A 17,275-nucleotide genomic window follows, 5' to 3' on the forward strand; every position below is an offset into this window, starting at 1 on the left:
TTAGACTACATTTTCACTTTAGTGATTTATAGTTTGCTAAAAATTGTTCCATTTTACTTGGGTTTTCAAATTTAAAGGCATGATATTTATAATAAAAACAATCATATACAACATTACAGAGAATAAAATAATGAACCCAATATAACTGGAACCTCAGCATCAAGAATCCTCAATAATTGTAGGAAACAGCTTGTTCAGATTAAGGCTTATTGATTTACCACTTTGTTTATTGGCAAGTTCACTCCTGAGACAAAGCTGTGTGCTTCCATTCGGAGACATGTAGTGTCTGTTTTCTGCTTCCTGGTGGTATTGACAGTTGGTGAGCATCTTCACCCTTATCTGTTAATCCATTAGGGGCTGTAGCATGGTAATTCTCTCATTCTATCTGATTCTATCATTCCATTGATTTTACATCCATACATATACCTATATATTATACATAGTGTATGTATAGTGGGATCAATCAATCTATTCATTGTATTATATATAATATTAAAAATATAACTCATTGATATATATCCACATAACATTTTAAAGTGAATAATTCAGTGGCATTACTGCATTCACAATGTTGTACAATTACCGCCTCTATCTTGTTCCAAACCTATTCCTCATTCCAAAAGGTAACTGCTCCCCGAAAACTGGGTTTGCCTCTTGGTGGGTGTCGAGCCAAATACACAGCCAAGTCAAAGAGCAGGAGAAGGAAGGATTTATTACTTGCAGCAAGGCAGGAGAACCCTGGGGATCTTTCCCAAAGCAGTGTTTCCCTGGACAGCAGAACTGGGGAAGTTTGAAGCTAAGGGTACATGCATATTCATGAAGGGCCTTGAGCAGAGGAGAATTCAGCATAGAGTTGGGGCAAAGGTCAACAGAGTCCGAGCTTTATAGGGGTTTGAAGTCACAAGGGTCAGAAAAGATTACCGTCATCATTCCTTAGGTTCCAGTTGACCTGGTGGTGGTTGATCATTCGAGGGGGGTTTGAATTCTGCAGAACAGCTGAAGATTGTGCTTCAGGCTAATCTTTACCCTTGAAAAGACTGGGAGTCTTAACAACTGACTTATTACCTTTGCTACTGTTACTACTCCTGCCTGATAACAGTCTTTGGTTGCTGCATTCTTTTATTCCCTTAAGATCATTATTACGGAGGTGTGTTCAAGGGCAAACATTGTCTCCAGGTTCACAAAATGATCTTAAAACGGCTTAGATCACAAAATGGCTTAGGCCAAAAATGGCTTCTCTTATGTCAAGAAATCCATGCCTGGTTCTCTTTCTCCAGGGACCGCCTACCCTATCTGCTTACATAACCTCTTACCCTTCAAAAAGTTACTTCTCACTCATACCTCTCCCTAGCCCCGGGCAACCATCAATCTGCTTTCTGTCTCTGTGAATTTGTTTATCCTGGATAATTCATGTAAATGGTGTCATATAATATGTGACCTTTTGCTTCTGACTCCTTTCATTTATCATTTATCATAATGTCTCCAAGGTTCATCCATGGTCTCTCAGTTATCCGTACTTCATTCCTTTTTATGACTGAATAACATTCCATTGTAAGAATATACCACATTTTCTTTGTCCGTTCCTTCAGTGATGGAAATTTTGGGTTGTTTGCATTTTTTGGCTTTTATGAATAATGCTCCTTTGAATATTTGGGTACAAAGATTTGTTTGAATACAATTTTTAAGTTATTTTGGTTATATACCTAGGGATGGAATAGCTGGGTCATATGGTAATTCTTTATTTAAATTTGAGGAACTACCAAACTGTTTTCCAAAGAGGCTGAACCATTTTACATTCTTCCCAGCAATGTATGAGGGATCCAATTTCTTCATATCCTCGCAAACACTTGTTATTTTCCATTTTTATAACCAACCTAGTGAAATGGTATCCCACTGTGTCTTTTTTGTATACATTACCCTAATGACTAATGATATTGAGCATCTTTTCATGTACTGTTTGGACACTGGTATATCCTCTTTGTAGAAATGTCTATTCAGGTCCTCATCTCCAACTTATGAGGGAGGCTTTGGATATTGACCTCCTAGGTAAGCTCACTCATTGGTGTATTTATTCAGAGGCCAGTCTCAATGCACCATTAACAGATTCCAGAGTTGGACCTGAGGGCACACTGGGGAAGTCTCAGGAGAAAGGACCTCTAACGTGGGAAAGTGCTGGAGCTGAACACACGTGCTGGGACCAGGGCAGTGAGCTTTCAAGGAACCCTGGAGCGAGGGGCAGGAGGACTCTAGGTAAATGAAGCCCACAGACAATCCCCAAATTATGGTTTATTCTTGTATTAACCTTCCTTCATCAGGACTGTTTATAGTACTTTGGCTACAGGGTTTTTTGTTTGCTTGCTTCCTTTTTTTTTTTTTTAAATTGCCTGAAATAGAGTTTGAAGTAGTGAGGAGACAAGTGAATTAAAGGATACTAGGTCTGCCTCAGGCTGGGAAGAGTGGAACAGTGTGGCCTCTAGAGGAATTCAGACCAAGGGTCTATTCCCAGCTCTGTCACAAGTCTTGTGAACTTGAGAAAATTGCAAGTTCATCATCTGCAAAGTGAGTCTGATCATATAGAGCTATTGTAATATACGCGATGTTTCTAAAGCACTTGCAACAATGGTATCTCAAGAATGGCATTTATTACTACAATAACTATGACCCCAGACCATAATACCAACTCTTTGGGATTTTTTTCTTTAATCTCATGAGATGTCAGAAAATACGCAGCACCTTTGGAACGAACAAAACTGCTTAGACAGTAAAACTATATAAAATTTCCCCATTTGTAAATATGTCATTTGAGTGTAGAGGAGTCTCTCCCAGCTGGATGCTACTCAGAGGTTCTAGAATTTGCTTCAAGGACCAACAGCTTCCCTCCCAGGTGCCTTTTCATCCAAACCACCCCTATTTTCATTATAATTTCACCACCACCACCAAAAATATAGCCTTCATTTGGAGTTCCCCAGATTACACTTAAGATAAGTAGTAGAACATCCCTTTAATGGAGTGGCCTCTGGCCCTTTGACCCCAGTGCAAAGAGTGCTGTCACAGTGGCTTCTTGACATCTCACTTCAAGGAAGTATCCTCCTTGTTTCTCAGAAACTCCCTGGAGGCGATGGGATTCAAACACCTAGTTTGTGCACTGTGTTCACCTGCACTGGGACAGGGACAAGGAACCCATTTTATTCCTGCCCCCGGTGGAGATTCTCTCTGTTTTACCCACAGTCCCAAAGTAAAAATTCAGGGTAATCTTCCATTCCAGTCTTGAGTCTCTCAACTCTGAGGCCCACCATCTAAGGGTCCCACCCTCCCCCACCACAATTCACTCAGCCTCATTTAGCCCACCATCCCGCCTAACTTAAAGTCACCTCCTCAAGGGAACTGCAGTGTCCCAAAGCTCTAGACTTCCTTGCTTCAGAGCATTTACGCTTGACTGCTCTCATCTGGAACCTCCTCTCTTTCTCACCCCTCGTTTTAACTTGTCATTTATTTAGGTCTTAGAGCGTGTCTCACCATCTTCTTGATATGGCAGCAGCTCCTAGGCTCTAAAGTTCTATGGACAGTGGCTCAGTCTTCTTTTTCTTACCATCCCCAGTTCTGCCATGGAGCCTTCCAAAGAGTAGATGCTCAATTAATGGTTGGGAATAAGAGTGGCAACGATAAGGATGTCTACTTTATTATTGTTTAATTTCTCTCACAATCTTGAATAACCTAAGAAAACATCTTTCAATTTTACAAAAAGAAGCACTAAAAGAATAAGACAAACCAAAAATGTACCACCATTTACTCTTTTTCTTTTCTTTTTTACTTGACCCACATTATTTTACTGCCGAGTCTATTCACAGTTCCATGGAAATCCCTCTTCCATTGCTGTGTTTTCTTGTTCTAGGTCGTAAAAAAATGGAAGGTTTCTAAATTTGTTTTATGAAATATCAAAACTTTAACTTGTACCTGATAAAAGTAATGGATATGTGATCCATATTGTCACCGGCAGAATGGCGATTTCCTTGGTTCTTGCCCTCCCAAGGAGGAAGAATTCAATCGAGAGGCGTAGAGCAGTTTTAAGTAGCAAGAGTTCAGTTAAGCAGAGCAGAAGTACACTCCCGAGAAAGCAGGAGAGCGGGCTGTCTGGAAACCAGAAGCAGCCCCGCAATGGGGTAGGGCTGTGTTTTGTAGAGTGGTGGTCCCTCCCTGTGTCCTGTGTTATTTGACTGACAAATCGATTGACAGCTTTAGGTTATATAACTTTCCTGCTAGTATGCAGGCACTTACCCGTAAGCACCCAAGCAGAATCCATGGGGTGGGGCGGGGAAGCAAAAGCCGCAATGCTAAGTAATTACAAATGAGGCATAATGAACCCGGGGTTACCTTGAGTCACCTTTTAGGTCTTGGTGTGCCTGCGTCAACCTGTGCTGGCGGTTTTGTCTTGCTTGGTCCAGGTACGGCTGGAAACCTAGCAGTGGTCCTTGACCACGAGAGGGAGGATCTCTGGGCATGCTGCAACCACCAGTGTCCAGGTAGGGGAGGGAAAGGCGAACCGTCCAGGATGGGGCAGGCCCGCTCATCTGTGACTCGCTATCCTCACCTTGGCTCTGGGCACCCTCTTCAGATCCTGGGCATGAAACCCCTGCAGCACGAGAGCTCGTGGCTGGGGCTCCCTGAGGCTCCTGGCGAGTGCCAGCAGCAGGGGAGCTCGGGGGAGTACCCCGAGAAACAGAAGCGGGGGAGGAGGGCGACTCTTCTATCTCTGCCGCCGCCGCCGCCGCCTCAGTGGCCTGGGCACCCTTGAGACTCTGAGTCTCCCCCCGGGCCTGGCGGCGTTTCTCCCGGGCACGGCGCTTGCTCTTCAGGCCCCGAGGCATGATGACACAGGTCAGGGCCAGCAGGCGGGAGTGTGGGCAGGAAGGCAGGCAACGAGGGCACCTGGGGGAGGGACAAGGAGATGCTGTGAGCACCTTCAGCGGGGAGAGTCCTCCCTGGCTTTAACCAAGGCCGCCTCTGCAGGGTCCTTGAGGGCACTGCCCGAGGGCCCACAGGGCTCCTGTTCTCCTGCTCAGCCTGTCCCCTGAGAGCCCTGTGGAGGACGGTCGGGTGAGCCTTGGGGCACAGCCAACCAGCCTACCTGAGTGTCACTGGGGTGACAGAAGGGGCTGCCAGTGGGACCTTCCGTGTTCTAGGGCGGGGAGTCCACTCAGTTCATCTTCAGGGTCTTTAGATGGACGGCAGCCAGGGCCTGGGCTTCCTCCCCTCTGTTGCTCTGCTGTTGACACCTCGGTGGTCCCGGGGACCCATGAGGAGGAAGTGAGGGGTGCCCCAGCTCACCGCCCTGACAGGGGGAACACAGTGCTGACAGCTCTGTGGAGTCCTTTCTCTCCTGGGATCACTGGGTCCTCAGTCCCTATTCACTGCTCTCAGTTGGCTTCACGTAGGGCCTGGGACCCACCCTTCTGCCCTCTAATGGCTTTACCTTCAGGCTGAGGATCTCACCTCCCTTAGACCTGATGTAAAGGAGCCTCGGCCCGACTGCCCTGTCCTGAGCCTTCAAGTGCTGAAAGCAGGGGCAGCACTTGACTCTTTGTCGTCCCCACAGCTCAGGGGGTGGGGCATGTTCCCCTTAGTCGTCACTCAGGGTTCTCAGTTTGACTCCTGGGAAGGCCTGTGGCTCCTCTCTCTTTACCTGAGGACATGTGCTCATAGAAGGGCCCACAGCCCTCTGAGACCCAACAGAAGAAGGTGAGGGTAGCCTGATTTCCCACATCTACCTGTGGTCTCTGAAGGCAGAAAGCTGTGGCAGGCAAACCCAGGCCTTATGATGGTTGGCCGCACCAGTCCTCACGCAGCCTCCTCGGTTTGACTCCTGGGAAGACCTATAATTTCTCCTTCTCTTCACCTATTACTGTGCTCACTTCTCTGTCACCCCGGGAGGAGTTAAGGGTTGCCTCTGCTCGGCCTGACATCTATCCAGGCGTCTCCCAGGACTGACAGCAGGGGAGAGATGATGTGCTGCCCCCATTGTTATGGTTTTCATGCTCCACTCCAGCCTTAGGTCCTCACCCCAACTCCTAGCACAACCTGGAAATTTCCCCTATGCTGAGTCAGCCAGCCTCAGAGCAAAGTCCTCACCACCCTGAGTCCCCAGAAGTAGAAGTCAGAGTAGGCCACGTGTAGCCACAGCTATTTCTCAGGGGCTTCTGAGGACTAACAGCAGAGGGCAGGATTCTCCCGGCTCCACTCTGCTGGGGTCTGTGACCTCAGTAGTCCTCAGTCTGTCAGGATCTGGGACTCTTCCCTCTACTGACCCGAGTCCTCCGGAGCTGGAAGCAAGTGGGTGACACATGGAACTGCCCCTGCCTGGGGCTTCCCAGGGCCGAGAGGGTGGTGGGGCTGTGCATGTGTTCCTCTCTCTTTTCGGTTGGGTGTTCCCCTTGGTCCTCACTCAGAGCCCTTACGCTGACTCTTCCCGTGACCTAGAGAGGCCTGTGCTCTCATACTGCAGCCTTTAATTCCCTGAGACCACCTAGGAGGATGTGAGGGTTGCCTCACGTGGGCATGACTGCCTGTGGTCACTCATGGCCGACAGTAAGGGAGGGATTCTGTGGCGTCCCCACTTTTATGATTTGGGTGGTTCCCTCAGTCCTCATGGTCCTGTGCTTGGCTCTTGGCATGACCTGGAATTCCTCCCTGTGCTCACCTGAGGCTGGCCCCGAGACCAAGTGCCTCATCTACCTGAGACGCTCTAAAAGGAAAGGTGTGGGGCGCATCATGCCAACATTCCTGGCTTTGCCAAGGGGAGGCATCCAGTGGCAGGGCTGTGTTCTACGTGGAGTCCCTCTATCCCCATTTAGAGACACTAGATTTCCAGTCTCTACTGAGTGAGGCTGTTCCCCATAGACCAAGGCCCTCGCCTCACTGAGACCACCCCCAGTGGAAAGAGGGGGCACGTCAGCCAGAAAGCTTTGTCCTGGGCCTCCTGGGGCTGACGTCAGGGGTGGGACTCTGCATTCTCCTCTGTTCTGGAGTGAGTGGTCCTCTTGCTCCTCATTCAGGGTCCTCATCGTGAGGCCTGACCAGACCCAGGCCTCCACCCTCCACTCCCCTGAAGCTGTGCTCCTCAGAACAAAGGCATTACCTTCTTGGAAATTCTGAATTGGAAGTCAGGATGAACCAGATCTGTCCGAAGCTGTTGGGGTCTTCTGAGGAGCAGGATTTTACAAGGCCCCACTCTTCTGGAGTCAGTGGCCCCTCAGTCCTAACTCAGGTTTCTTACCTTGACTTCAGGTAGCATATGGGACTCCACCCTCCCTACTGTCTGTCTGCCAGCCTCAGGCCAAGGCTTTCACCTTCCTGAGACACCAGAAGGGGAGGTAAGAGACCTATTCCCTGGCTACCCCTGCCAGGGGCCTCTGTGTGGTCCCCCTTTGTTATGGGGAGTCCACTCATCAGCACCCAGTGTCCTCACCCTGAAGCAAATTAAGGCCTGTTAGGATCTCCTACCTGGGCAGAATTGGAGATGCTGCCACAAGACCAAGGAACTCACCTCCCTGAGAACCTCTCCACCCTTGCCCCGGAGGAGAAGAAGGGGTACCTTCAGACACACAGCTCTGTGCATGGCCACAGAAGGGAGAAAGCAGGGTATACTTTGTGGGGCCCCCTTCTGTTCTAAGGTCCTCACCTTGAGTAACTCTGAGAGGCTGGGACTCCTCCCTCCACTGACCTGAGGACACAGCTCTTAAACCAAGGCTTTTATGTCCCTGAGAAACTTGAAGAGTAAATGAGGAGATGCTGATCTTTTCAGGGTATCTGACGTTGCATATGTAGAAGACCCCATTGTCACCAAAATAATTTTTTTTATTCATACCATTCACTTATTCAGCGTTACTATTACTGTATTCCACAACAGTGCTTTGGGAACAGGGCCCCTTTTATCCCATGAGATACATTTTGGAGTGGTGAGAAGAAAAATGAATTAAAAGACGTAAGGTCTGGCTTAGGCTGGGAGGAGTGGAAGAGTGTAGGCTCTAGACGATTCCAGACCAGGGGACTAGACCCAGCAAGGTCCCTTAATCAGTCTTGTGAACTTGAGAAATTTGCAAGTTATTCACCTATAAAGGCAGTCTGCTAAATCCTATCCTGCATGAATGCTGGAATGTTATGTACTACATGGAAAGCAGTGGCATACTCATTAAGAAATATTGGGTTTTTGATGAATAGCAGTTATGATATGATTATTATGAACCCCCAAAATACCACCCTCCCATCAGAGTTTATTTTTAATCCAGTAGGTGGCAGAGAATATGCAGTGCACCAAGACAAAAGAAACAAATACTCACAAATGAGCTAAATCAGTCAAAGTATATTTTATTTCTACCAAAAGAAAGTTTCAAAGAAATAAGGCAAACCACGAATTAAATACCTTTTACTGTGTTTTCTCCATTTTTTGTTTCTAAATATTTTCTGTGGTCGCCTTTCACATTTCCATGAAAATCTCTATTGCACTGCCATGTTTTCTACTTCTGGATCATACAGAAAATATAGATGATTCGTGAATTTTTTATATATACCAAAACTGTAACTTTAGAACTCTTTAAACAGCAATAAGTATGCAAGCAATGTCATTCACGTATTCGTATTCTTAAGAAAACACACTATCTATTACAAGAAAAAACATTTGAAAAAACCTAAATAAATCAATCAATAATATATAGAAGTTACTAGTGTAAAACAGGAAGATAAATGAGATCTATACTTTGTTCCCTCCACCCCTACTACTCTGCACTATTTAGGAGCCTGACTGCTCTCTTCCAAAACAAAGTGAGCAGTCTGCCCGCGGCCTCCCTCCCTACATGTGGGAGGAGCTGCAGGCCTTGGCCCTGGAAGGTGCCCTGCCCTCAGCAACAGCTGCAGCCCTGGCCGCGGCTCTCACTCTCGCTCTCTCTTCCTCATCTTTCAGAGCCTCCTCATAGAGATCTGGGAAGGCACTGGGGACGGTACGAATCCTCTTGGCCATAAACTCCAGCACTTCCATCTTGCTGGTTTCAGCATCGGCTCTCGGGCCCCAGAGGAACTCACGGCGCGGAGGATCGCTGTTGGGCACCTGGCGGTACGTCAGGTACTTCTGCTGCAGGAAATGTATGATGAGCCTCGTGGGGTCCCCAAAGATGAAGTGGCTACTCCCAGCATACAAACCCAACGCATTGAAGAATTCCCAGAGCTCCTCCTCAGTGGCACAGTTGCCATTCGTGAAGATCATGCCCAGGACACTCATCAGGAGACCGGACGTGGGCATCCCCGACTCATCACTCGGACTTCCATCGCTGGGGACGGCCAGCTTTCTGATGAGGATGTAGGAGTGACTTGTGAGGTCGAGTTCCTTCAGCTGGAGGCCAAAGACCAGCTCCAGGCACTCAGAGACGCTCCTGAGGATCTCAGGGAAGTGCTTCTTGTACTTCCTGTTGACAGCCTTCAGCATTGCTGCCTTCGAGATGGGCTCCTTCGTCTTGTACTTCTCCAGCAGGAACTGCACCAACTTGCCTTCTTCCCTGGTCAGAGGATTTATGTAAGTGCTGTGAACGGAAGGTGCTGCCTGGGCGGTACTTGCACTTTTCTCATCTTGGCTCTGGGCACCCTCTTCAGATCCTGGGCATGAAACCCCTGCAGCACGAGAGCTCGTGGCTGGGGCTCCCTGAGGCTCCTGGCGAGTGCCAGCAGCAGGGGAGCTCGGGGGAGTACCCCGAGAAACAGAAGCGGGGGAGGAGGGCAACTCTTCTATCTCTGCCGCCGCCGCCGCCTCAGTGGCCTGGGCACCCTTGAGACTCTGAGTCTCCTCCCGGGCCTGGCGGCGTTTCTCCTGGGCACGGCACTTGCTCTTCCGGCCTCGAGGCATGATGACACAGGTCAGGGCCAGCAGGCGGGAGTGTGGGCAGGAAGGCAGGCAACGAGGGCACCTGCGGGAGGGACAAGGAGATGCTGTGAGCACCTTCAGCGGGGAGAGTCCTCCCTGGCTTTAACCAAGGCCGCCTCTGCAGGGTCCTTGAGGGCACTGCCCGAGGGCCCACAGGGCTCCTGTTCTCCTGCTCAGCCTGTCCCCTGAGAACCCTGTGGAGGACGGTCGAGTGAGCCTTGGGGCACAGCCAGCCAGCCCTGCCTGGGCGGTACGGGGGTGACAGCGGGGGCTGGCAGGGGAGGTAGGTCCCCGCGGTTCCCATTCAGAGTCAGGATGACAGTTGTTGGCAAGACTCCCCCACCCCCCCCACCCCATGCCCTCTGCTGCTCTGAAGTTGACACCACCATCTTCCGTGACACCCAGGAGGAGGAAAGGAGGGAGCGTTCAGCCCACCACCGAAGGGTCCTGGGACCCTCCCTTCTGCTGCCTCGTGGCTGCCCCTTCAGAACAAAGCTCTAACCTCCCTTGGACCTGGCAGAGGAAATTACGGGCAGTCTCGGCCTCACAGTCCTTTCTTGGGAGCTTAAGGGTTGACAGGAGGGGACAGGCCATGTTCTCTCTGGTCCCTTCTCTTCGGGGTGGGTGACTCCCTTAGTCCTCACTCGGGGTCCTCCCTGGACGGCCGGTGCAGCCTGGAGCTCCTCTCTTGCCCCGAGGGCCATCTGCTCGCACCAGTGCCGGCACCTCCCTGAGTCTCACTAGGAGGCAGTGAGGGTGACCAGGCGGCCGCACGTGGCAGAGTTTTACCAAGCCTGCAGCGTGCGGCAGACAGGTCGAGGCCCTGTGGCTGGCGGCCCCACTGGCCTTCACTCAAGGGCTTGGGCTGACTCTTGGCAGTGCTTAGGGACGCGCCTTCTGCTGGCCTGCACCTCCCCTCTCAGACAGCAGCCCTCCCTTCTCCGTGTGTGGCCAGAAGGAAGCGGCTGACAACAGGGGAAGGGTTCTGAGGTGCCCTTGCAACGGGGAGGACGGTCCTCAACCTGACTCCTCCCGTGCCCTGGAAATCCTCCCTCTGCTGACCTGCGGCCAGCCCCTCAGAACAAGGCCCCCTCCTCCCTGGGTCTCCCGCGTCCGTCCGTCCGTCCGCGTTCACACTGAGGGAGCCCCTCAGTCTTTAGACCTGCCCGGAGGCTCCCAGGCCGACGTCAGGGGCAGGGTCTGCGTGGCCGCCATTTTGGGGTGTGGAGCCCCTCGGTCCCCACAGGGGTCCCGTCCTTCACAGGGCCTGGGACGCTCCCTCAACTGAGGTGAGCCAGGGTCCACCAGCCTCAGAGCGAGGCCTTCCTTGCCCGAGACCCCGCGGGGGAAGCGGATGGACTTTGGGCCTAACGGCCAGGCCCGAGCCTCTCGGGCCGAGAGCAGGGGCGGGGTGGGCGGGGCCTGTGTGGCCGCCTCTTTTCGGAGGGAAAGGGGATTGGGGGTGTCGGGGGCGTCCCCGCACTTCTATCTGGGGTTACCTCACACTTTGACACCTGAAGAGACGTGGGAGTCCTCCTACGGCTCACCCTCGCCGGACGGCAGCTCTCAACAATGGCGTCGCCCCCACCGCGTGTGTAGGAGGACGTCACATCCGGTCATGCGCATCTGGGCTCCAGGAGCACAGCAGGGCGGGGCTGTAGCTGGGGCTGGGGCCGGGGCGGGGCGGGGCGGGGCAGGGCGGGACGGGGGGTCGGAGGGTGGTTCCAGGGGAGCTTCCCGCAGGCCTGGCACGAGGGCCTTTCATTGACTCTTGGCAGGTCCTGGGACTTTTCCCTCTGCTGAGCTGAGTCAGCAGGCATCACACCTTGACTCTCATTTCTGTCGGCACCCCCAGCCGGAAGTATCTGGGGGCCTGAGCCTCACAGCCATGCCTGGGTCCCCCGAGACTGACAGTGAGGGCTCTTTGGGGCCCCCTCTTCTATGGTGGATGGTGCTCTCAATCCTCCCTCAGTGTCTTCTCTTGACTCCCTGTAGGTGCTGGGCTACCTCCCGTCTGCTGACCTGAGGCCAAGGCCTCACATCAAAGACATCAACTCCCTGAGACTGCTGGTGTGAAATGCAGGCACATCTCATCTGGACACTTCTGCCTGGAGCCTCCCAGAGATGGCTGCTGCAGGTAAGATGAGCTGAGGGGAAAGGAGGCGAGACTCTTTTCTGTGGTTCGGAGCCCGTCAGGTCTCACTCAAGGTCGTCACGTTGACTGCTGGCAGGGCCTGCGATTCCTTCCTTCTCTGGTATGAATCCATCCCTGTCCCCAACCATGCCCCACAGAATCCCAGAGGAGTTAGTGAAGGGGCGCCTTAGCCTGACAGTTCTCACTGTGGTCTCTCTTTGTTGACATCAGGGGCATTGCCCAGAAGTTCAGAAATGAATTTCTGTCCTTTTGTACAAGTACTGTGTTACTTGCTTTTCTCTTTGAGTCCGTGTGTGATAGTCTATTAAGATGATCATTTAAAAAGGCCAGTTGTCATCCACTAACAAAGTTTCAGATGGTTATTTCACAGCCTGTGGACCATACTGCCACATCCAGCCCAATCTTTGGTGTCCCATGCTCCTGGCATGCGGGCTCTGAAATGCTGCCTCAGGTTCCTTCAGTGAAGCAGTAGAGATTCATGGTCCCAGAGCACAGTGGAAGAATCAAGGGCTCAAGTTTAAAGGCTTTTCTCTAATCAATCCTGTCATCTGCCTCTCTTGCAGGCTACAGACCTGTCTCGAATTCAGGGCATCCCCCTACCTGCCCACAGTCAGGTTCTAGTTCAACACGGACGTAGTCTCTCCCAGGGGGTTCTCATTTATTTTGTTTTGTTGTTGCTGGTATTGTTCTTTCATTCTCCCTTTTATAGTTTCTCCAGGATCGAGTTTAGTAAACAGCAGTCTAAGTCTGGTAGCCATCTTGGAAACTACATATGAGGCAGTGTATTAGCATGCTCAGGCTGCCGTAGCAAAATACCAGAGGCTGGATGTCTTAACAACAGAAATTTATTTTCTCACAGTTCTAGAGGCTAGTAGTTCCCGATAGAGGTGCTGGCCGACTCAATTTCTGGTAAGAGCTCTCCTCCTTGCTTTTTGCTGTCTCCTCACAGGGACTCTTCTCTGTAAATACACAGAAAGAGAATGATATCTGGTGTCAATTCCTCTTCCTGTAAGGACATCAGCCTTATTGGATTAGCGCCCCACCCTTATGACTTCATTTAACCTTAATAACCTCCCTAAAGACCCTGTTTCCAAATACAGTAGCAGTGGTGGATTAGGGCTTCAGCATATGAATTTGTGGGGAGTGAGGAGGGCACAATTCAGTCCATACCAGGTAGTAAATCTGTAAATAATTTAAGGAGAATTGGCATATTTACAATATTCTTTTCCCCATGAATAAACATCGTGTACTTCTTTATTTATTTGGGATTTCTTTTCCTATCAGTACATTTTTATAGTTGCCTACAAAAAGATCATGTACATTTTTGTTAAGTTTCCTTTTAGGTAAGTTTTGGATGTTGCTGCTGTTGTTATGGGAGTATTTTCTATTAATTATTCTAATTAGCTATTGATTTTGTGTGGCTAGGCTCCTGATTTTGGTATAGTAATCTTATATACAACAGCTTTTGGAGTCTCTTGTTCATTTGAGTATTTTGTGCACTGGTTCCTTGGGATTTTCTAATTAGAGTGTTATATTGTTGCCATTTATTATCTCTGTCTTTTCAATATTCCTTCCTCTTATTTATTTCAATATTCTTATTCCTCTAGTTATGTATTCCAGTCCACTTTTAAACAGTAGATACAGTACCATAATATCTGTGTCTTTGTCCTGACTTTGATGGGAATACTTCTGACATTTCACATTTATCTAAGTTTGCTGTAGATTTTAGGAAATGAAAATTCTCTTCAAATGTTATTTTACTAAAGGCTTTTTACCATGGTGTTAAGTAGTTTTTCAAAGGCTTTTTCTACACCCCTGGGCATGATCAAATACATTTTATCCTCTAATCTATTAATATAGAGAAATTCCAGTTGAAAATTTTTTGTAGTTATAATATCTTTGCATTTCTCGAAGTCAGCCTCTTTACTCACTGCTGTATTGGATATGCCATGAATTTATTTAGGATAGATGCCTCTACGTAAGTGAGCTTAGCTCAAGTGATTTTTTTTCTTCGGGTGTCATTATTTGGTCTCTGTGTGAAGGTCAGCACACCTATTAAAATGTGTTTAGCAATTTCTCATCAACAGATTATTGGAGAAAGAAAATGTGGTATAAAGATATGATATTTATAATGAACATTTTCACTAGAGAAATTATTAATGGTATACAACCATACAGAGAAGAGTAAAATGAACCCAATATACCTGGCACTCAGAATCAACAATCATCAATAGTCAGAGGTTAAACATAATAGTTAGTGGTAAATATTGATCCAGTTAGAATTGTTAGGTTTTTACTTTACAGATTTTGAAATTTCCAGACAAGGAATTTAAATAAATTTGAGTACTATTTTAAGAACTCTAATAGGAAAAATAGACAACATGCAAGACTAAATAAGTAATGTTATTAGAGAGAAGGAAACTATAAGAAAGAATCAAAACTAAATGCTAGAAATCAAAAATACAGTAAAAGAATTGAAAAAATACCTTTGACAGGCTCATTAGTAGATGTGACACATGTGAGGAAACAGTAAATCTGAAGACAGGTGAATTGCACCTCCTCAATTGAATCAAAAAGAGAAACAAAGAACAAAATAATTAACAGAACATCCAAAAAACCATGGGACAATATCAAAAGGTGTAATATACAGATAATTCCAATGCCAGACAGAGAAGAATGGGGGTAGAAATACATTTGAAACAATAGGCCAAGGACTTTCTAACGTTAGTGACAGACACCAAAGCATAGATCCAGACAGCTCAGAGAACACGAAGATAAATACCAAAACAAACAAACAAACTATACCTGGGCATATCGTATTCACATTGCAGAAAACCAAAGGCAAAGACAACATTTTGAAGAAAGTTGGGGGCGGGGAGAGACACGTTTCCTAAAGAGGAAGAAAAATAAAGATTATAGCAAACTCCTCATCAGAAAACATGCAAGCAAGAAGAGAGTGAAGTGAAACCCTTAAAATGTTGAAAGGAAAATTATCAACTAGAATTCTGTACCCAACAAAATTTTTAAAAAAAGAGAGAGAGAGAGAAGGGGAAATAAAGACTTTCTCAGTCAAACAAACAGACAAAAAAACCGTGAGTCAATTCATTGCCTCATAGGCCTCATAGTAGATCTACTGTGCAAGAAATGTTAAAATAAATTCATTATGTGGAAAGAATATGATATAGGTCAGAAACTCAGATGAGTATAAAAAAGGAAAAGCATCAGAGAAGGAATAAATGGAGATGAAATGAAATCTTTAACTTTTGTCATTCTTAATTAATTTAAAAATGTTTGTTTTAAGCAGCAATAGTAACAATGGACTAGGTGATTGTAGCACATGGACAAGTAAAATAAATGAGCGCAATGTCACAAGAGACAGGAAGGAATTAGAAATCCTCTGTTATAAAGAATCGGCACTACATGTGAAACAATATGGTATTACTTGAAGGTGGACTAAGATTATTTAGAAATATGTATTGTAAACCCTAAGAAAACCAGTGAAGAGGTTAAAGAAAAGTATGAATGATATATCAAGAAAAGAGATAAAATAGAGTCATATAAAATGCTCAGTTAATACCAGAGAGCATAAAAAAAGGATATAAAAAAGAGCAAATGCAACAAATAGAAAACAGTTACACAAATAGTAGATTTTAGTAAAACTATTGATATATCAATAATCACTTTAAATGTGAATACTCTAAATACACGAGTTAGAAGGCAGAAATTGTCACAGTGGATAAAAAATAAATTAAAAAAGACCCAACTATATGCTATCTATGAGAAACCCATTTGTGTATCAAGACTCTGATAGGTTAAAAGCAAAAGGATGAGGGATTTTAGTACAGTGAAACTCTTCTATATGATACTGTAATGGTGGATACATAACATTATGCATCTGTCAAAATCTATAAGGTCTATACAACACAGAGAGTGACCCTAATGTAAACCATGGACTTTAGTTAATGATAATATATTAATATTAGTTTATTAATTGTAACAAATGTACCACACTTAATGCAAGATGTCAGTAATAGGGAAAACTGTGTGTGTGTGTGTCAGGGTGGGGGTATATGGGAACTAGTGCTTTCAGCTCAATATTTCTGTAAGTCTAAAGCTGCTCTAAAAATAATGTCTATTAATTAAAACGAGAGCAAGGAAAATTCACATACATGGTAGACACATAACCAGCTTACTGTAATTGGAATAAATCTATATTGTAATTGAACTAAAGCACTCAAGCAAGAGTCAGCTACAGAAAAAGAAGGAGTCTTTAGATGATGTGATGGATTATCTTGTTAAGAACATACCTCTAAACTGTCTGGTAGATTTCTTTTATCTTCAGCTGACCAAGTCTCAGAATGCTGAGAACCAAGGTGCAGGGGAAGACAGGGCCAGCCAAGAAGCTTAGCAACCTGAGCACAAAGCACGTTAAACTTTTTCCTTTCACCAGTACATGGTGCAGCCAGCCAGATGACACCTTCTGTTATGCTGAAATTAACCTGTTAGGCAAATCTGTATTGAGGAAGCAGGAAGCTAGAAATTGCACCCTTACTTGTGGTCATCTTCAGCTGAATAAAAAGAACTTTAAGGTTTCTGACATTAACAGATAAATTCTTTTGTTTACTTGGCTGGTGAAAAAAGAATGGTAGACTTGTCAGAACCTAGCCAGAACTAACTAAAAGTTCAAGTGCACTTATGGTCTCATGTGGCCATTGTGTTGCTACTGTTAATGTACAGTTCTATTAAATAGAAACACATTCATGGGGGCTGTGGTATGAACTAGTATTTGCTCTGATTTTGTTTGAATGGGACTCATCACTGGTTTGTCTCATGATGCATGCTTGTCTAACTTTATTTTAATTTCTTATATCTCAGTTAGGCATTTCACCTTTGAATTCAACAAAATGCACTTCAGAGTAGACTGCTTAAAAAAAAGTAGAGGGATAGGGACAGATATACCATGATAACAGCAGTCAAAGAAAGCTAAAGTGGCTATATAAATTTCAGCCAAAGCAGATTTCAGAACAAGGAATAATATCAGGGATGTGAAGAGACATTATGTAATAATAAAAGGATCAATTATCCAAGAAGGTATTACAACCTCAAACATATATGCACCTAACAACAGAGCATCACAATACATGAGGCAAAAACTGATTGAACTGAAAGAAGAAATACACAGTCATAGTTGCAGGCATCAACACTTCTGTGTCAGT

The 17,275-nt window shown here is 46.7% G+C and overlaps 1 protein-coding gene across 1 annotated transcript in view; it reads right to left on the minus strand.

Moving 5' to 3' along the window:
* LOC307069603 (uncharacterized protein) overlaps nt 1–17,275 on the minus strand; it is a gene marked incomplete at both ends in the record, with an annotated part of 55,694 nt that overhangs the window by 12,211 nt on the left and 26,208 nt on the right. The window contains 7 exon segments of the mRNA XM_079727985.1: nt 4,372–4,926; nt 6,730–7,145; nt 7,541–7,604; nt 8,847–9,947; nt 11,067–11,340; nt 14,865–14,949; nt 16,367–16,558. Of these exon segments, the coding sequence (XP_079584111.1) occupies nt 4,372–4,926; nt 6,730–7,145; nt 7,541–7,604; nt 8,847–9,947; nt 11,067–11,340; nt 14,865–14,949; nt 16,367–16,558 (2,687 nt within the window).

The sequence above is a fragment of the Hyperoodon ampullatus genome, assembly GCF_949752795.1.
Source record: "Hyperoodon ampullatus genome assembly, chromosome: X".
Classification (NCBI taxonomy): domain Eukaryota; kingdom Metazoa; phylum Chordata; class Mammalia; order Artiodactyla; family Ziphiidae; genus Hyperoodon; species Hyperoodon ampullatus.